Source organism: Dama dama, chromosome 29, assembly GCF_033118175.1.
Source record: "Dama dama isolate Ldn47 chromosome 29, ASM3311817v1, whole genome shotgun sequence".
NCBI lineage: Eukaryota > Metazoa > Chordata > Mammalia > Artiodactyla > Cervidae > Dama > Dama dama.
In genome coordinates, this window is record NC_083709.1 from 60215916 (window position 1) to 60238180 (window position 22265).

A 22265-nucleotide genomic window follows, 5' to 3' on the forward strand; every position below is an offset into this window, starting at 1 on the left:
AGCTGACTGGCAATGATTCAGTACCGGGCAGGTATGCCTTTCCTTCCTTTCACAAATATGTGAATGTCTGCCTTGCTCAGGGCACAGAGGATAGAACAATGAGCAAAACAATAATAATAATATTTCTTCCTTGAGTAGCTTACAATATATTATATTACGACATGATAATGCAGACAGATAGGTGGACAGAAAATAAGTGAAAAACAGCATGTCAGGTGGTGAGTGCTCTGAGGGAAGGTAGAGAGCAGGTAAGGGGATAGGAGAGCTGAGGAGTGGGAGGAGCAGGAATCGAGGTTAACTGGCTGTTCAAGGAAGGGCTGAGAAAATGACACAGAGCTAACAAAGACAGAGGGAGGGAGGGAGTCACGTAAGTGTCTGAGGAAAGAGCTTCTAGATAAGGGCAGGGTGGAAGGGAAGGCCTTATCTGCCATCCGAAGGGCTGTGGCCATTACCATGGTGATACAGGCAGCATGTTAGCAGCTTTGGAGCACAAAGGTGACCTAAGCTCACTTTCTTTTGAAGGATCCATCTGGATGCTCTTTTGAAATTAGATTGTCCTCTCTGATCTCACCTTGGCTCAGCCATCAGGAACCTAATTCTGGGCCTGGAGTCTGGTCTTCCACACACATCCTTTTTGTCTCACTGCAACTCTCAGAACCTGCCCGTCATGGGCTTCCCAAGGTGGCGCAGTGGTCAAGAATCTGCCTGCCAACGCAGGAGACACAAGAGACTCAAGTTCCATCCCTAGGTAGGGAAGATCCCCTGGAGATGGAAACGGCAGCTCACTCCAATATTCTTGCCTGGAAAATTCCATGGACGGAGGAGCCTGGTGGGCTACAGTCCACAGGGTCACAAAGAGACCCTACCAAGCATGCATACGCATGCCTCTTATAGCATTGCAGTAGGCATCCAGCCGAGGTTCAGATGCTTCTTCTCCTGGGCCGCAACTTCACTCCACAGTCTCTGCTTTTTGTATCCTACGAATACCCTCTCCTTAAGTTGGCCTCGGCTCATTAACCTACTCCTCTGGTGGTATGTTCAGTCTCGTGAGAGTTGGGGGTGACTTCTTATCCAACATTTGTTCATTCTTTCAACAAAAATGTATTGAAAACCTACTGTGTGCCAAATACCCATGTACTGAGGAAAAAACCAGTAGACTAGACACATTAGCACCCTGTCTAGAAATAGCGGTGATGGGGGAGACAGAAATTTTTAAAACCTGTAAAGAAGATAATTTCAGAGAGTGATAAATGACATGAAGATAAAAAGGTGGCTATGACAGAGTATGACAGATGGCTACCTGAGAAGGAAAGGACAGGGAAGTCGCCTGGTTAGGCCTTAGATATTTGAGCAGAGGATGAGCTGGTTGGATGTCATCACCAGTTGAATGGACATGAACTTCGGCAAACTCTGGAATATGGTGAGGGACAGGAAATCCTGAAGTGCTGCAGTCCATGGGGTCCCAACAACAACATCTGAGCAGAGACCTGAATGGTAAACAATCAGCCATGTGAAAATCTGGGGTCAGGAAGCACTGACGGACATCAGCATTTGGGACTCCTTTTAACCTGGGAAGGGGTCACTCATTTTACATATTTAGAGCCAGAGGAAGATGCTTGAAAAATCCATTATTGTATCTCTCTCTAGTATTTTACTGGAACTGCAGAATAATTGGTATTTTAATGCTTCCTGATAAGGCATCACATTCAGACACTTTTCCTTCTTAAATATGTGAACTAAAATATTGCTTGCCATTTCAGTAAACAAAGGATGTTATAGCCATCAAGCCATCACATTACAACCACTTAGATGGTGAACCCTGAAGGAACTCAGAATGGAGACAAACAGGCTGCTCGGCCAAGGCCATCTAGCAGTCAGCCACTACGGTCACCCCCTGATGGTGAGCCCTGAGGAAGCTCAGAATGAGGAAACATGGGATACGGACCCCAGATAGCTAAGGTGCATATTGAAAGAATGATTTAAGTGAGCCCAGCATCTTCACATACATAGAAAAATACTAAATGCCTTAACTTGAGATATCTGATTTTCTTTTATTAACAGTAACATTTTGACATTCTGAATACCTGGACTTCTGTTGCAAAAACTCCTATATACCCTGGCTCCCCACCTTGCCTCTTCAGAACAGTTTCTCAGCATTACCTGAGATGCTGTGTCAGAATATTCACCAAATTCTCAACTTTTATTTAGGTTGTGCTTTTTTTTTCAGTTGACAAGTATTTTACCAAGTATCTTGCATAACCACATTAAAGCACTGTATGGAATCTCTTAATTCAGGCTCATTTGATCCTTAGATGTATCCCTTAGTGGACCCCACATTAACAAAAACTTTAAAAATATTGCTTCAAGTTAATTATACATTCATAGAAAGTTGCAAAAGAAATTTATAGGGAGGTCCCATGTACCTTTCATCATGCCCCTCAATGGTAACATCTTGCATAGCTATAGTGCAATATCAAAACCAGGAAATAAATATATTGGTACCACTTATGGTACCAATGCTTATTCAGATTTTATCAGTTTTATATGCACTCATGTGTGTATATGATTTTATGCAGTTATATGTAATCACTACCACAATCAAGATGCAGAATTATTCCAAAAATACAAGGTCCCTTGCTGCTATTCATTTGTAGCCACACCTGTCTCTCCATCCTGTATCTAACCTTTGGCAACTTCTAATCTGTTCTCTATTTTTATAATTTGTATCATATTTTTCATTCAGGTAATTCCCCAGAAATCCATCCAAATTGTTACATATATCAAGAGTTTGTTATGTTCATTGCTGTGTAGTATTCCATGGTATGGGTATATAACATAGTTTATTTAACCATTCATCTGTTGGAAAACATTTGGGTGATTTCCAGTTTTTGCCTATTATGAATAAAACCGCTATGAACATTCATGTATGAGTTTTTGTGTGAGCACATATTTTCCTTTCTCTGGGATAAATGTTCAGGACTATAAACGCTGGTTCAGATGGTGTGTATTTATTTTATTATTATTTTTTAGAAACTGCTAAACTGTTTTCCAGAATGGTCATACCCTCTCACTTTCTCACCACTGATGCATGCATACTTGCGTGCTTCGTCACTCAGTCGTGTCTGAATCTTTTGCGACCCTGTGGACTGTAGCCCTCCAGGCTCCTTTGTCTCGGGGATTATCCAGGGATGAATACTGGAGTGGGCTGCCATTTCCTTCTTCAAGGGTTCCTCCCAACCCAGGGATAGGATCCACTTCTCTTGCATTTCCAGAATTGGCAGATGGATTCTTTACCACTAGTGCCACCTGGGAAGCACTCCACTGATAATGTGTGTGTGTGTGTGTGTGTGTGTGTGTGTGAAAGTTGTTCAGTCGTGTCCAAATCCCATGGACCAGGGAAGCCACTCACTGATACATAAATGATTCAATTTCTCCACAACCTTACTGGCATTGTTTAAAATAAGTATCTTTTTTGACTGTGTTGGGTCTTTGTCACTGTGTGCAGGCTTTCTCTAGTTCCAAAGAGTGGGTACGACTCTTTGTTGCCATGCAGGGGCTTCTGTTGCGGACCACAGGCTCTAGGCATGCAGGTTCAGTAGTTGTGGCATCCTGGCTTGGTTGCCTTGCGACATGTGGAGTCTTCCCGGACCAGGGATCAAACCCATGTCACCTGCACCGGAAGGCTGATTCTTATCCACTGTACCACCAGGGAAGTCCTTCACTAGCATTTTGAGTTATCACTTTTCCTTTTTACAGCCATTCTGATAGTATGTAGTGATTGCTTTTTGTGGTTTTAGCCATTTCCCCAGTGGTTAATAATGTTGAGAATATATTCATGTGATATTTGCCACCTGTATATCCTTTTCAGGAAATGTCTGTTTGTCTTTTGGCTAATATTTGAGAATTCACATATGTTTCTATATTAATTCTCCACCAGGATTGGGACCTTGCTAACAAACTTCAGTTGCCTCTGATTTTAGGAAGAGTAGTTTATCCATGTGCACATGCAGTTTCCTGAAGGATTACAAAAGAATATACACTAAAATAACATTTCTGATACATCCCTCTTCACCAGTTTAGAAGAATAAATTAATTTTGCATCTTTTTAAAAATGTTCCAAGTGTACAGCATATAGCTGAATGTAATAAAATTCAGTTTCTTTGGTTCAAAATCTCCAAAGGTGATTTGCTTTAGACTAAAAGAATTTCAATTAGTATGAGTAAGAGAAATGTTATTATACTTGATTTGTAGTTATCTTCTTACTTTATTTAGACAGATTTCTTTACCTGGGGAAAAGATACATACTCACTGGGAAACATGTTTTTTTAAGCTCGAAAGAACACAGAAAATACATATTACCCAAAGTCTCATTATCTAGATAACCACCATTAACATTTGGTGAGCATACATCTAGATTTCTTTATATATATATATATAATATATAAAGAATATATTCTTTATATATAAATATAATATATATTCTTTATATATATTATATATATTCTCTGAACATTTAAAACACATCCATAATTTATATACTTCATATACTGTACCTTGTTTGTCACAAGTGTATAGTATTGACTTCTTTCCATATTAGTATAGATCTTCATCATTTTTAAAGCTTGTATAGTAACGTTTGTGTGTTTACTTAACAATGTTCCCTATTAATGGACATTTAGATTGTTTCTAATTTTTTGCTATTATAAATAATGCTTTGATGAATGTATTTGTGGGATAGCTTTTTGAATTTTTATAATTATTTTCTTAGAGTAAATCTCTAGAAGTGGGATTGCTGAGCTAAATCATATGCACATGTATGTACATAGACATGTATATGTAAGATTGTACATGTTTTAAACTGCCCTTTAGAAACACTGTTGATTTAAATTTTCACATGCACTGCCTGAATAAGGTTCTAGTGAATTTCTCAACCTTTTCCATAGGTCTCCCTTCTAACAAATTTGTCTCTTTTTTTTTAAATTAAGATTGGAACACACACATCCAAATAACTTCTGATTGTTTACAATTTTTAAACTGTTAACTGAGATAGGAGTGTAGAGCTTTATGAGGCCAGGTCAGTAAAAGTCCTATAAAATCGCCATCTTCTAGACTTGTTCCTCCAAGACAGTTTTCAGGAAGGTGGTGTGCTTCACTGGCTTTGTTATCTGAATGTCTAGCTTAGTTCCTCAATACTGACCTCAAGAGGGGGATAATAAACACAAGCAGCACAGCAATGACATGCACTTTTGGACAGAGGAATTACAGTTAGGAGGAAAAAATGTCCAGCATTACTACCGGCATACCCAAACTTCAGAGATAGAAAGCTGTAGTATGTAAACTAAGCACAAGATCATAGCAAATCTAACTTACAAAGTTATTAATCTATTGCACAGTTGGACGATATTGCAGTTTGGGGTCACTCAAAAAGCTTTTCTTTTTTATTTGATAAAACAATGAATTAAGATATGGAGGGAAAAACACCTTACACTGGTACATTTTCAAAACTGAAACTTCAGCATCTTTTTGGCAATCCCTGGGCTTATTTTTCAAGGTTCAACAGAGATTTGATTTAATGTTTTAATAAATACACTTATCTTTTATATGATGACATTATTTTTGCTTACAAAATTCCTAAGATGGATTAAGCAACATGAAAATTGTACCTTTTAATACTTAGGAAACATGTTCATGACATAGCATCTAACAGTAGACAAGAATTGTTACAATATGCATCTTGTTTTTTATTTCCAACAGTTTCTCAGAATTTTTTTCATTGATCTCTTTAGCAAATTAAAGCTAATACTTCTAAAATTTTAGCAGGACACTCCCCTCACCCAATTCTACAGGATTTTCATGGACTGTATAAAACTAGTGTGAGGTGTTTGCAAGCTACTAAAGCATATTTTGGGACTGAGTTCTGGAATTTCTTGTACTTTAAACTTGTGCTAGATATAACAGTGGAATTTTGTAGCTACTGTATATGTGGCTTATCATAGTATGGTAGCAAAATCCCTGATGACATACAGTTTTCCCCTTCGCTAGGCATTGTAGCTTCCATTAATTTCTCTGTTCAGGTATTCTGAGGTAGATTTGCAATGTCATTAGCCAAATGCAAGAGGAGCAGGTGAGATGATGGAGTGGAGTCAGGCAGAACTAACAGGTTCCATCTGTTTCTGCAGAAAATGAGTTCTGTCACCTTGGACAAATCCCTAACATTGCAGCTTTATTATCTTAAAGCCCAAGAGCTTGTACTGTGACCTAATTAAGATCCCTTCAAATGTGAAATTATAGGAAAGCAATTCGTCAACTCATGTAAAATAAGATTTTACACTGTATTTTCCAGACATTCTACTTGGAAATGTAAACCTTCAAACCTTAAAAAATTGGGGTGACTACGCACAAAATGATGCAAGAATTAACGGGAAAGTCATCATTTGCTATGCAGAAAGAAATTTAAACTACACTCCTACATCTTAAATCCGTAGAGGGTTATTAATTATAGTTCTCCAAACTTCACATCCAGCGTCTTTTGCCTTCACAACCTCAGGCCTTTGGCCCTCTTTCTGTATAAAACCAAACACGGCTGTGAGAGTGGTTCTGAAAGAGCGCTAATTTTTATTTATTTATTTAAGGTCATTCTGTGAAGGCTCAGGGGCTGTGAGTCTTAGGTCTTCAGGTGTTCGTAGGAGGGCGGCCCTCAGTGTCAGGCAAGACTGGTTGACTCTCTAAGGGATGAAAGTCGTCTCCACCTAAACAACCCAGACCAAGAAAGAGTGCGATCTCAGATGCAGGGAAGTGAGCATGGAATTACAACCCAGAATTTACTCTTTACTTTCCTCTCTCGATTTGCAGCCAGGGAAGTTAAGTCTCCAACTGCGTCACCTCTCCAAGCGCTCGGAAGACTGAACAGGGCAGTTACAGGCATCCAGACACTCAGGCTGGACTGACCTAGAAAGCCAGCACCGCCCGGGTTCCGCCTGTACCTCCCAACTTGTAATAATAAGTGCGAAGCTCCCCGGGACTCCACTTGAGAGCCTCCAGCCTAACTAATGCGTAAGGCATGTTTAATCAGCCGCCGCTTTACTCAAATTTAGGACCTCTCTGCCCACGTGGGGGCGTGTCTCCTCAGTTAGGGGCGGGGCGTTCCAGGCAGGGAGTAACCGCCGCGCCCCCTGGCCCCACGCCTACCGCCCCGCCCCCGCCCCCGCCGCCAGTGGGGAGGCCAGACGGCCGCTGGGGGCGGGGTCAGAAATGTCTGGCAATTCCGGGTACCTGTCCGGTTGCCTGGCGATGGGGGAGGAGGCGGGGCCGAGGAGAAAAAGGAGCCGCGCTCCGCCCGACTGGGGCAAGGTCTGGAGAGGCGGCCGCGCAGCCGCCTTAGCTCTGTCTCGGGCCTCGCGCTCCGCCCAACCCTGGATCCCGAGCCGCACATGCGTAGCGCGAGCGACCGCCTCCGCCCCTCATAGGGCTCGTGGCGGGGCTACGCGTCCGGCGCGGGTGGCAGCACGGTCGGAGCCGCCCAGGAGCCGGTGAACCGAGCAGTCTCGTGAGAGGGGCTCGGGAGGGCAGGCGCAGGAAGAAGGGGCGCCGCGTCCACCGCGGCTGAGGAAGATGGTGTTCGAGTCGGTGGTCGTGGACGTGTTGAACCGGTTCTTGGGGGACTATGTGGTGAACCTGGACACGTCCCAGCTCAGTCTGGGCATCTGGGCAGGTAACGAGACCGCCGCAGTCCCTCCATCTCGCCTCCCTCCCGCACTTCGGTTGACAGAGCCGGCCTTGCCTTCTTGGGGCCTCGGGCCCAACTATGCCACCTGCCGCCGCCCTCGTTTGGGGTCATGTTACGTAGAGCCGGGAGGCAGTTGCTGGGCCTCCACCGGCGAGTTAGTTTTTTGGCTGGAGGGGATTGGGGTCTCTGATGCTGGAAGAAAAGCCCGCCCCCACCCCCCTTTTCCGCCGAAGGGACCCACAGTGGACTCCAAGGGTCTGGAGTTCAAATTCCACCGACCCGCCCTTTTCTGCCCCTCGAGGTCCGGTTTCAGCTGTGTTGGGCGAGGGGCGGCCTCGAGACACAGCTGGGCTTGGTCTGGTCCCTTTCATTTTCGCCCCTTCTGTTGTGATGGAGGTCTGGGCAGCCCACGGAGGGCCGCACGCCGCCGCGCACGTGAAAGCAAGGAGCTGTGACCGGAGATGCCGTTCTCCTTACGCGCCCAGCCTCCGGGTATGGCCAAACCCTGCTGGCTGCTCGGCTCCCCCTTCCGGGCTCACCGCCTCGAGTCCGGGAGGCTCGGCTGATAACAGAGCGAAAACTCCTGTGCAGGATCGCTCGAAAGACTGGTGGTGTGTTGTCAATTTACAACCTGACCCAGCAATGTGTCAAGCTTGTTTAGGCCTTGGGGCTTTGTGGGTCGCATTGAGTTACTGAATTTTTAAAGAAGCTAGGTGCGCTGTGTAACATCCCAGTCCTAAAAGAGACCTGTCCTTATGCTAAGTGAGATGTGAAGTTGGATGGTGAAGGACTGATGCTTTACTTTTGATCCGTTTATTCTGGTGTATTTCCTTATTTGGAGTTTCATTTTTAGTGCTGTGATTCCACCTGGTTTTGTATTACACCCTTATCTATTTTAAACACCCATTAGAAATTAGATTCTTTTTCTTATGAAATGTCTTTCCCAGGCCAAAGCTAGGGTTAATTTCCTTGTGTTTTATATATATATATATATATATATATATTTAATTTTAGTCTTTTTGAATATGCACACACTTGGCAGCCTTCTTCTAAAGTACTCATTTATCGTGGTATTTCTCCTTTATTTAATAGTGTAAACAAGTAATTTAGTTTGATAAAGAAAACCTCTTAACTACTGTTGATATCTGGTACCTTGGTAGAGAGTGGGACTGCAGGAATGAAGAACATAAATGCTAGCTCAGCATCTCTGCCTAGTACCGGAAATTTACAGATAGTTTAATCTGTGCTGCTTTTCATTTGTAAAATAATAACGATAAAACTTGTCTCCACCCACTTCAGTAGGAAGCCTTGAGAACATTTTGTGGTGAGCTTTGCTTTTAACCTGTAGTGGAAAATTGCTTTTACTTCAAGGTGGAGGTTGGTGTAGAGTTTGATTTATTAGTGGATTTGTTAATTTAAAATACTTTACACTAAATTCACTCTTGTGATGCACAGTTCTATCAATTTGACAAATACAAGGAAGCACGTATCCAGCATCACGATCTTGATACAGAAAAAATATCAGTTCAGTTCCGTTGCTCAGTGACGTCCGACTCTTTGCGACCCTGTGGACTGCAGCTCACCAGGCCTCCCTGTCCATCACCAACTCCCAGGGTTTTACCCAAACTCGTGTCCATTGAGTTGGTGATGCCATCCAACCATCTCATCCTCTGTTGTCCCCTTCTCCTGCCTTCAATCTTTCCCAGCATCAGGGTCTTTTCTAATGAGTCAGCTCTTCGCATCATGTGGCCAAAGTATTGGAGTTTCAGCTTCAACATTAGTCTTTCCAATGAACATTCAGGACTGATCTCCTTTAGGATGGACTGGTTGGATCTCCTTGCAGTCCAAGGGACTCTCAAGAGTCTTCTCCAACACCACAGTTCAAAAGCATCAATTCTTTGGCGCTCAGCTTTCTTTATAGTCCAACTCTCACATGCACACATGACCACTGGAAAAACCATAGCCTTGACTAGATGGACCTTTGTTGGCAAAGTAATGTCTCTGCTTTTTAATATGCTGTCTAGGTTGGTCGTAACTTTCCTTCCAAGGAGTAAGTGTCTTTTACTTTCATGGCTGCAGTCACCATCTGCAGTGATTTTGGAGCCCCCAAAAATAAAGTCTGACACTGTTTCCACATCTCAGAATTCCCTCTGCTGCCCCTTAGTAGTCTCCCACCCAACTCCTACCCTTCCTCCTGGCAACCATTGGTCGTTTTCCATCCCTACAGTTTTGCCTTTTCTAGAGTGCCATATAAATGGAATTATGTGGTATGTATCTTCGTGGACCTGATTTCTTAGTTTCATTCCTTTCACTTACTAAATGAAATGAATTTGAGAGGCATTTATGTGTGGCATGCATCAAAATTGTGCAACTGGTGGTACATCAAATTCCAGAACATTTTCAACACTCCAAAAATAAATCTCATACCTGTTAATAATCACAACAAATTTATCCCCACCTTCCTCTGGCAATCACTAATACACTTTTTGTCTTCTATTGATTGCCAGTTCTGGACATTTCATGTAAATGGAATCATAATATACATGGCCTCTTGTTTCTGGTTTCTTTCACTTAGTATTATATTCTCAAGCTTCATTTATATTGTAGCATATATCAGTATTTAATTTGTTTTTGTGGCTGTTAATAACATTCCATTGTATGGGTATAACTCATTTTGTTTATCTGTTCATCAGTTGACGGACATTTAAATTATTATTACTTTTTCCTTTTATGACTAATGCTGCTGTGAACTTTCATGTACAGGTTTTTCATGGACATATACTTTAAGTTCTCTTGTGTATAGAGGTGGAATTCCTGAGTGATGTGGTAACTTTGTTTAGACATTTTAAGGAATTTCCAAACTCTTGAAAATTCTTTAAGTATTATGGGTGCAAGTCCTTTGTAAGATAGGTGATTTGAAAAATACTTTCTCGGAGTCGTTTCCAAGGCTGTCTTTTGTAAAACAAAAGTTTAAAATTTTAATCAAGTCCAGTTTATCAGAATTTATGAGTCATGCTTTTGGTGGTGTATCTGTGAAATCTTTCCCTAACCCAAAGTCACAAAGATTTTCTACTGTGTTTTATTCCAGAAGCTTTATGATTTTATATTTTACATTTTTTGAGTAATAGGTAGAATTTAAAATATTCTTGAAGAATTTAAAAAGCAATAATAATTCTTGATAAACTTAGAGGATTAAAAAATTCTTTGAAAATCTCAATAATAGAAACTAGGTGCTACACAGGAAAATTTTAAGATTATGGACTTAATATTTTATGGTCTAGTGTCAGGAGGCCCTATTAGTAAATGTGTGCTTTTTCTAGGCTTCTGTATAGTAATCCAGTTAATATCACTGTTGGCAGATGAATAGTATAATTAGTATACAGAAGTTAAATTGATGGTTTCATTTCTAATAATGGAAAATTTGTTTCAGAGATGTTCCTTTGAAAATTAGCATTCTTTTTTCCTTAGAAACATTGTTATATATGAAGTTTACAGAGCTGATGATGATACAGTAGGACAGTGCCACTGGACTGGGCCGTGCGCTAAGGAGACTGAGTCCTGGAAGCATCTATTTTGTGGAAGGAGAGAGAGGAATTGAGTTTTTTCTCAAACTGTTGGCAGATTCTGATGTTGATAAAGTGTATATTTTAAACAGTGTTAGTTCCACCCTTCCATCCTTCCTGTGTATCATCTATTTAGGGAGTTGGTAGTACTTCGTAGACATATCTGTGATTCGCCTCCCAACTTTGCTAAACCAACTAGTGTTTAATATTTCATTCAAGAGCTAGGCTGCATCAGAATCAGTCATATGTGATTGTTAGAAATACAGATATTTTTGGAACTACTTCCCAGATACTATAATTCATTTATAGAAAGTAGGACACCCTGCACCAATACTTTTTAACCAAATGACACAGGGGATTGTGACATCCAAATAAGTGCATTTTAAGGGCACTTTCAGGGCAAAAATATTAGAAATTCAGGGGCAGAAGTAGTAGTAAGGATGTCTTGTGTAATAGAATTATCATTTGTAACATAGAGTGTACCTTTTAATATTACAGTTTTCTTTCTTCTCACTTATTTTTTTTGCTCCAAAATTACAATACTTGGGCAAATTAAAAAAAATTTGTTATGCCTGACATCTTTGTGTAATATTAGAAGTTCAGACTTCTTTCTAAAAAAAACAAAACTAAATTGCATATTCTGTTTTTGAAATGTAATCTGTTAAAATGTTTCTCTTTATGTATAGTCTTAGGTTCAGTTCAGTTCAGCTGCTCCGTTGTGTCCCTCTCTTTGTGACCCCATCGACTGCAGCATGCCAGGCCTCCCTGTCCATCACCAACTTCTGGCATTTACCCAAACTCATGTCCATTTAGTTGGTGATGCCATCCAACCATCTCATCCTCTTTCGTTGCCTTCTCCTCCCACTTTCAATCTTTCCCAGTATCAGGGTCTTTTCTAATGAGTCAGTTCTTTGCATCAGATGGCCAAAGTATTGAAGCTTCAGCATCAGTCCTTCCAGTGAATATTCAGAACTGATTTCCTTTAGGATGTACTGGTTGGATCTCCTTGCTGTCCAAAGGACTCAAGAGTCTCCTCCAACACCACAGTTCAAAAGCATCAGTTCTTCAGTACTCAGCTTTCTTTATAGTCCAACTCTCACATCCATACATGACTACTGGAAAAACTGTAGCTTTGACTAGATGGACTTCTGTTGGCAAAGTAATGTCTCTGCTTTTTAATATGCTGTCTAGGGTGGCCATAGCTTTTCTTCCAAGGAGCAAGCATCTTTTAATTTCATGGCTGCAGTCACCATCTGCAGTGATTTTGGAGCCTAAGAAAATAAAGTCTCTCACTGTTTCCATTGTTTTCCCATTTATTTGCCATGAAGTGATGGGGCTGGATGCCATGATCTTCATTTTTTGAATGTTGAGTTTTAAGCCAGCTTTTTCACTCTCTTCTTTCACCTTCATCAAGAGGCTCTTTAGTTTGTGTTTGCTTTCTGTCATAAAGATGTGTTATCTGCATATCTGACGTTACTGACATTTCTCCCAGCAATCTTGATTCCATCTTGTGCTTCATCCAGTCCGGCAGCAGTTTTTATATCTTCATCACATACCCCTAATTTGTTCTTCCTTCTTTCCCTCTCTCCTTTTGTAACGACAAGTTTATTTTCTATTTCTGTGAGTCTGTTTCTGTTTTGTATATACACTTATTTAGATTCCATATATAGTTGACATCATATAATATTTGCTTTCTCTGACTTTTTTCACTAAGGATGATATTCTCTGGGTTCATCTTCATTGCTGTATATGGCTATATTTCATTTTTATGACTGAGTACTATTTTGTGTATGTGTGTATGTATGTGAGACATCTTTTTAACCCAGTCATCTGTTGCTGGACAGTTGAGTTGTTTCCATGTCTTGGCTGTTGTAAGTAGTGCTGCTATAAACACTGGGTTGGCTCTGTCTTTTTCAATTAGTTTTCTTTTTTCCTGGATGTGTACCCAGGAGTGGAATTGCTGGATCATAGTCTAGTTTTATTTTTACTTTCTAAAGGGACCTCCTTACTGCTTTCCACTGTGGCTGTACCAACTTACATTCCCACCAACAGTGTACAGGGGTTGCCATTTCTCTGTATGCTCTCTAACATCAGTTATTTGTAGACTTTGTGATGATGGGTATTCCAGCAGGTGTGACGTGATACCTCATTGTGGTTTTGATTTCCATGTCTCTAATAATTAGCAATACTGAGAATCTTCACTGCCTATTTAGCCTTCTGTATGTTGTCTTTGGAAAAATGTCTATTCAGGTCTTCCACCCATTTTTTGAGTAGATTGTTTGTTTTTTTGACATGAACTGTTTGCATATTTTGGACATTAACCCCTTGTCAGTCGCATCATTTGCATCATTTTCAAAATTAGGAAATGTGAGATTGCCAACATTCCTTTGAGGGTTGTTTTGACTGTGGGTCCTTTGAGATGTCATATGAATTTAAAAATGAATCTCTCTATTTCTGAAAAGAATTGGGGATTTAATGTGGATTACATTGGATCTGTAGGTTGATTTGGGTAGTATTGATATCTTAACAATATTGTGAAAATAGAATGTTTTTCTATTTATATGTGTGTTTTCTTTATTTCAACAATGTCTTATAGGTTTTGGGGTATAAATCATTCTCCTCTTCTCTCTCCCTATGTTTTTTCCTATGTATTTTGTTATTTTTGATACTGTTGTAAATGGCTTCCTTGGTGGCTCAGTGGTAAAGTTTCTGCCTGTGATAAGATGTGGGTTCGATCCCTGGTTGTGGAAGTTCCCCTGGGGAAGGAAATGGCAACCCACTCCAGTCTTCTTGCCTGGGAAATCCCATGGACAGAGAACCTGGCGGGCTGCAGTCCCTAGGGTTGTAAAAGAGTTGGACACGACTTAGCAACTAACTAGCACAATTGTAAATGTAATTGTTTTCATAGTTTCCATCTTGTATTGTTAAGTGTATAGAAACAACTGATTTTTGTATTTTGATTATGTATCCAGCAACATACTGAATTTATTTATTCTAGCAGTTTTTTTTGTGGAATATTTTTCTTCATGTAAGATCATGTTGTCTATGAACAGAGAGAATTTTCCTTCTTCCTTTCCAATGTGGATGCCTTTTATTTATTCTTCTTGCCCAGTTGCTCTGGCTATGACATTGTGTGAGTAAAAGTGGCAGAAGTGGACATCTTTATCTTGTTCTGATGTTAGAGAAAAAGACATATCTTGCACCATTACTTATGAAGTTCATTGTGTGCTTTTCATATATGGCTTTAATATCTTGAGATAGTTTACTTTTATTCCTAATTTTTTTAATGTTTTCATCTTGAAAGAATGCTGAAGTTTTTTGAATGCATTTTCTTCATCAGTTTAAGTGATCCTGGGTTAATTCATTCTGTTAATGAGGTGTATTACCCTGATTCAATTTGTATGTTGAACCATCTTTCCATTCCTAGACTATTACATTGAAAAATAGTGATAATTCTTTTTTTTTTTTAACATAGTGATAATTCTTTTAGTGTACCATTCAATTTTGGTTGCTAGTATTTTGTTGAGGATTTTTGCCTCAGTATTCGTGAGGGATACTGATCCGTAGTTTTCTTGTGGTCTCCTATGCTTTGGTATCAGATTAATGGAGACCTATGTGCAGTTTGGAAGTGTTTGCTTCTCATTTTTTTGGAAGAATTTGAGGAGGATTGGTGTTCTCTTTTAAATGTTTGGTAGAATTCGCCAGTGAAGCTCTTGTGTTCCGAGCTTTTATTGTTGTCATTGTTGCTGGGATGTTTTTGATTACTGATGAAATCTCATTACAAATCTGTGCAGATTATGCATTTCTTCGTGATTCATTAGTGGTAGTGTGCATGTTTCTAGGAATTTATCGATTTTATCTAGACTTTCAAATTTGTAGACACATAGCTGTTCATAGTATTCTTATAGTCCTTTTTATTTCTGTAAAATTGGTAATATCCCCTCCTACGTTTTTCATTTTAGTTACAATTGACCCTTGAGCAACACAGGGGTTAGGGCTTCAAACCCCCACACAGTTGAAAACCTGCATATAACTTTACAGTTGACCTTCCATATCTGTGGTTCACGTCCTCAGATTCACCTGTGATGTAATTCTGAAGTATGTATTGGAAAAAATCCACATACAAGTGTACCCACAAAATGCAGAGCGCTGTTGTTCAAGAGTCAGTTGTATTTCACTCCTCACATATCTTTCCTTTTCTCATTTGCCTTTCGCATCACTTCTTTTCAAAGCTATTTTGTAAGGCCTCCTTAGACAACCATTTTGCCTTTTTGCATTTCTTTTTCTTGAGGATGGTCTTGATCCCTGCCTCCTGTACAGTGTCACGAACCTGTGTCCATAGTTCTTCAGACACTCATCTATCAGATCTAATCCCTTGAATCTGTTTCTCACTTGTACTGTATAATCGTAAGGGACTTGCTTTAGGTCATACATGAATGGTCTAGTGGTTTTTCCTGTTTTCGTCAATTTAAGTCTGAATTTGTCAATAAGGAGTTCATGATCTGAGCTGCAGTCAGCTGCTGGTCTTGTTTTTGCTGTCTGTATAGAGCTTCTCCATCTTTGGCTGCAAAGAATATAATCAATCTGTTTTTGGTATTGACCATCTGGTGATGTCCATGTGTAGAGTCTTCTCTTGTGTTGTTGGAAGAGGGTGTTTGCTATGACCAGTGCATTCTTTTGGCAAAACTCTGTTAGCACAAGGCCAGATTTGCCTGTTACTCCAGGTGTTTCTTGACTTCCTACTTTTGTATTCCAGTCCCCTATAGTGAAAAGGACATCTTTTTTGGGCGTTAGTTCTAGAAGGTCTTGTAGGTCTTTATTGAGCCATTCAACTTCAGCTTCTTCAGCATTACTGGTCGGGGCATAGACTTGGATTACTGTGATATTGAACGACTTGCCTTGGAAGCGAACAGAGATCATTCTGTCGTTTTTGAGACTGCGTTCAAGTACTGCATTTTGGACTCTTTTTGACTGTGATGGCTACTCCCTATCTTCTAAGGGATTCTTGCCCACAGTAGTAGATATAATGGTCATTTGAGTAAAATTCACCCTTTCCAGTCCATTTCTCCTCCTGCCTTCAATCTTTCCCAGCATCAGGGTCAAATGAGTCAGTTCTTCGCATCAGGTGGCCAAAGTATTGGAGTTTCAGCTTCAGCATCAGTTCTTCCAATGAATATTCGGGACTGATTTCCTTTAGGATGGACTGGTTGGATATCCTTGCTGTCCAAGGAACTCTTAAGAGTCTTCTCCAACATTACAGTTCAAAGGATTCAGTTCCTGGGTGCTCAGCTTTCTTTATAGTCCGGCTCTCACATCCATACATGGCTACTGGAAAAACCATAGCTTTGTTAGCAAAGTAATGTCTCTGCTTTTTAATAAGCTGTTTAGGTTGGTCATAACTTTTCTTCCACGGAGCAAGTGTCTTTTAATTTCATGGCTGCAGTGATTTTGGAGCCCCCCAAAGTAAAACTTGTCACTGTTTCCACTGTTTCACCATCTGTTTGCTATGAAGTGATGGGACCAGATACCATGATCTTAGTTTTATGAATGTTGAGCTTTAAGCCAGCTTTTTCACTCCCCTCTTTCACTTTCATCAAGAGGCTCTTTAGTTCTTTGCTTTATGCTATAAGTGTGGTGTCATTTGCATATCTGAGGTTATTGATATTTCTCCCAGCAGTCTTGATTCCAGCTTATGCTTTATCCAGTCCAGCATTTTTCATGATGTACTCTGCGTATAAGTTAAATAAGCAGGGTGACAATATACAATCTTGATGTACTCCTTTCCCGATTTGGAGCCAGTCTGTTGTTCCATGTCCAGTTCGAACTGTTGCTTTCTGACCTGCATACAGATTTCTCAGGAGGCAGGTCAGGTGGTCTGGTATTCCCACCTCTTTGAGAATTGTCCACAGTTTGCTGTGATCCACACAGTCAAAGGCTTTGGCATAGTCAATAAAGCAGAAGTAGATGTTTTTCTGGAACTCTCTTGCTTTTTTGATGATCCAGTGGATGTTGGCAATTTGATCTCTGGTCCCTCTGCCTTTTCTAAATCCAGCTCGAACATCTGGAAGTTCATGGGTCACGTACTGTTGAAGCCTGGCTTGGAGAATTTTGAGCATTACATTGCTAGTGTGAGAGATGAGTGCAGTTGTGCGGTAGTTTGAGCATTCTTCGGCATTGCCTTTCTTAAGGGATTGGAATGAAAACTGACCTTTGCCAGTCCTGTGGCCACTGCTGAGTTTTCCAGTTTTGCTGGCATATTGAGTGAAGCACTTTCAGAGCATCATCGATTAGGATTTGAAATAGCTCGACTGGAATTCCATCACCTCCACTAGCTTTGTTCATAGTGATGCTTACTAAGGCCCACTTGACTTCGAATTCCAGGATATCTGGCTCTAGGTGAGTGATCACACCATTGTGATTATCTGGGTCATGAAGATCTTTTTTGTATAGTTCTTCTGTGTATTCTTGCCACCTCTTCTTAATATCTTCTGCTTCTGTTAGGTCCATACCATTTCTGTCTTTAATTGAGCCCATCTTTGCATGAAATGTTCCCTTGGTCTTTAGTTTTCTTGAAGAGATCTCTAGTCTTTCCCATTCTCTTGTTTTTCTCTATTTCGTTGCATTGATCACTGAGGAAGGCTTTCTTATCTCTCCTTGCTATTCTTTGGAACTCTGTATTCAAACGGGTATATCTTTCCTTTTCTCCTTTGAAAAAAGGCAAAATGGTTGTCTGAGGAGGCCTTACAAACAGCTGTGAAAAGAAGACAGCGAAAGGCAAAGTAGAAGAGGACCAATGTAGTCCTGGTTTTTATATTTGCCTATTTAATCTGCCTTTACTGGAGAACTTTATATTTCTATGTAAGTTCAAGTTAGAGCCTAGCATCCTTTCTTTTTTACTTGTAGGACTTTAAAATTTCTTGTAAGGCAGCTGTCTTGGTAATGAACTCCCTCAGTTTTTTTTTTATCTAACATTCGTATCTTAATTTTACCCTCATTTTTGCTGGCTAAAATGTTTGGTTGACAGTTTTTAAATTTTAATTCAGTACTTTAAATATATCATTCCCTTGTTACTTTGCTTATACTGTTCTGCTTAGAAATCCACTGATAATCTTATTGAGGTTGCTTTCTCTTGTTGCCTTTAATAATCTCTCATTATTCTGTTTCTTGCTTGAGATTCTTGAAATTTGTATATTCGTGTGTTTCCTCAAATTTCTAGCTATTATTTGTTCAGATAAGCTCTATATTTATCTTTCTTCCTTGTGGACTCCATGATTAATGTATTGTATCTCTTCTCTTGGACTCCCATTGTGTATGTATTGACCCACTCAGTGATGTACCATAAGTTCCTTAGCCTCTGTTCACTTTTCTTCATTTTTTCTTTCTTGTTCCTAGTTATTTTCAAATGACCTGTCTTCAGATTTTCTAATTCTTTTCTTTTTGTGCTTGTTGAAGACTGCTTTGGATTTTCTCTAGTGAGTTTTCAGTCCAGTTATTCCTTACACCTCTATTGGAGTGTGTGTGTGTTTTCTACTTTCTTTCAAGACTTATAGTTGGTCAGATTTATATACAACATTGTATAAGTTTCAGGTGTGCAACATGTTGGTTTGATACATTTGTATATTGCAGTATGATTACCACCATAGCTTTAGCTAACACCTCTATCATGTCACATACACATCATTTTTGTGTGTGTGTGTGGTGGGAATGCTTAAGATTTAGTCTCTCAACAGTGTTGAAGTATATATATATAATAAGAGTATTTTGGCTGTAGTCACTCTGCTCTGCATTAGATCTCCAGAACTTAATTATCTCCTAGTTGCAAGTTTGTGTTTTTTAACATTTCCCCAATTCTCCCACATTCCAATCCCTGGTCACCACGGTTCTACTGTTTCTTTAAGTTTGACTTTTTTAGATTCTTTAAATAAATTATATCATACAGTGTTTGTCTTTCATTGTCTGTCATCTCACCGTAAACCCCTTAAAGGGGGTCCATTCATGTTGTTCCAAATGACAGGATTTCTTTTTCATGGCTTAATATTCCCTTTATATATAAACCACATCTTTATCTATTCATCTTGATGACACTAACTGGTTTCTGTATTTTGGCTATTGTGAATAATGTGCAGTAAACTCAGGAATGCAGAAATCTTTCTCGTATCCCATTTTCTTTGCCTTTGGATATACATGAAATGGATTTTCTGAATCATATTCAAGATTTTTTAGTCCCCATTTTCTGCAGTTTGATCATGGTATGCCTAGGGGTAGACTTTTTATTATTTCCCTGCTTGGGATTTTTGGAGTTTCCTGGCTCTGTGGTTTGGTGACTTTATCATTAATTGCAGAAATTTCTTAGTCATTATTGCTCCAAATGTATACATTTGCTCCTCTCTCTTTTGCCTTCTGATATTCCTATTATGCCTAGGTTACAGCTTTTAGAATTGTCCTACGGTTCTTGGACATTGTTTTATCATTTTAATTTTACCTTTCTCTTTACATTTCAGTTCAGAAGTTTTTATTATTTTATTATGGAAGTTTATCTATTTGGAAGTTTATGTTATTAATATTTACATGCCTTTAAACTTGGTGATTTTTTAAAAAGTATGTGAAATGACTTAAACTTTACTTAAAATGTACATTTTCAGACTTGTTCAGTATTGTAAATTTATGGATAGGACAAAACAGAAATTATCACATAGTTACATTTTATTTTTATTTCTAATTTATTTTTTCATTGAAGGTAAGATTCTTTAAATCTGTTAGTGCTTTACAGTTTTCAAATGTTTCACATATATGATTTCATATAATTGCATAATTACCTTTTCCCCCTTCATCTCTATATTGTTGCTCCCTCCTTCCCTCTCCCCACTGGTAACCACTGGTTTGTTCTGTATATCTGTGAATTTGCTTCTTATTTTATTCACTAGTTGCATTATTTTAGACTCCACATGTAAGTAATATACTTTCTCTGACTTATTTCATGTAGCATAATGCCTTCCAAGTCTGTCTGTGTTGCTGCAAATGGCAATAATTTATCCTTTCTTGTGGCTTTATGCTATTTTTTTTGGCTTTATTCTATTTTATGTGTGTATTACATTTTCTTTATCCATTCATCTGTTGATGGACACTTAAGTTGCTTCCATTTCTTGGCACTTGTAAATAACATGGCTATGAGCATTGGGGTGCGTGTGTATTTTCTAATTAGTGGTTTTTTTTTTTTTTTCCGAATATATACCCGGGAGTGGAATTGCTGAGTCATCTGGTAGCTATATTTTTAGACTTTGAGAAGCTTCTACACTGTCTTCCACAGTGGCTGCATCAGTTTACATTCTCACCAGCCGTGTACCCGGGTTCTCTCTTCTCCATATCCTTAGCAGCAGCAGTTACTTGTCGTCTTCTTGATGACAAACCATTCTGACAGGTGTGAGGTGATATCTTATTGTGGTTTTGATTTGCATTTCCCTGATGATTAATGATGTTGGGCGTGTTTTCATATGCCTGTTGCCCATCTGCATGTCTTCTTTAGGAAAATGTCTATTCAGTTCCTTTGCTCATTTTTCAGTCTTTTTTTTTTTTTTTTGGCTGCTCTGTGTGGCATGTGGGGTCTTAGTCTCCTGACCAGGGGTCGAGCCTGGGTCCCCTCCATACAGTGGGAACACGGAGTCACAACCATTGGACCCCCAGGGAATTTAATATCTCAGTGAGGGGGTTTGATATTGAGTTGTATGAGCTTTTTTTTTTTTTAACTAATTTTAGTTGGAGGATAATTACAATATTGTAATGGTTTTTGCCATACATCAACACGAATCAGCCATGGGTATACAAGTGTCTCTCCATCCTGAGCCCCCCTCCCAGCTCCTTCCTCACCCCATCCCTTTATGTTGTCCCAGAGCAACAACTCTGGGTGCTGCTTCCTGCCTTGAGCTCACACTGGTCATCTGTGTTACATGTGGTAATGTACATGTTTCAGTGCTATTCTCTCAAATCATCCCACCCTCTCCTTCTCCCACTGAGTCCAAAAGTATGTTCTTTATGTCTATGTCTCCTTTGCTTGCCTGCATGTAGTATTCTCAGTACCATCTTTCTAAGTTCCGTATATATGCTTTAATATACAGTATTTCTTTTTCTGACTTACTTCACCTCTGTATAATAGGTTGTAGGTTCATCCATCTTATGATTCAAATGAGTTCCTTTTACTAGCTGAGTAATAGTCCATTGCGTATATGTACCACAGCTTCCTGATACATTCACCTGTTGATGGACATCTAGGTTGCTTCCATGTTCTGCTGCTGCTGCTAAGTCACTTCAGTCGTGTCCGACTCTGTGCGACCCCATAGACGACAGCCCACTAGGCTACCCTGTCCCTGGGATTCTCCAGGCAAGAACACTGGAGTGGGTTGCCATTTCCTTCTCCAATGCATGAAAGAGAAGTCGCTCAGTCGTGTTTGACTCTTAGCGACCCCATGGACTGCAGCCTATCAGGCTCCTCCGTCCATGTCCTAGCTATTGGAAATAGTGCTGCAGTGAACATTGCTATACATGTGTCTCTTTCAGTTCTGGTTTCCTTGTGGTATATGCACAGTATTGGGATTGCTAGGTCTGTGAGCTGTTAATATATGTTGGATGTTGTCTCCTTATTGGTCTTATCATTTGGAAATATTTTCTCCTACTTAGTAGGTTTGTGTTTTTGTTTCGTCGATAATTTTCTTTGCTGTACAAAAGCTTTAAGCTTAATTAGATTCACTTTTTTGCCTTTTTCTTTGCGATAGAAGACGGATCCAAAAAAATACTGCTGCAATTAGGTCTTTAATCCAGGTTGAATTTATTTTTGTATATGGTGTTATAAAATGTTTTAATTTTATTCTTTTACATGTGGCTGTCCAGTTTTCTCAGCACCACTTATTGAAGAGACTGTTTTCTCCATTGTATATTCTTGTAGACTGACTGACTGTAAATATGGGGATTTATTTCTGGACTCT

General features: G+C 39.7%; 1 protein-coding gene across 2 annotated transcripts in view; it reads left to right on the forward strand.

Annotated features, from left to right (window-relative positions):
* The first annotated feature begins 7449 nt into the window (after positions 1–7449).
* The window catches only part of VPS13A (vacuolar protein sorting 13 homolog A), a 274739-nt gene continuing 259923 nt past the window's right edge, over positions 7450–22265 (forward strand). For both annotated transcript variants that reach the window (XM_061132455.1, XM_061132456.1), the window contains exon 1: positions 7450–7711. In XM_061132455.1, the coding sequence (XP_060988438.1) occupies positions 7612–7711 (100 nt within the window). In that variant the 5' untranslated portion in view covers positions 7450–7611. The remainder of the gene's footprint in view (positions 7712–22265) is intronic.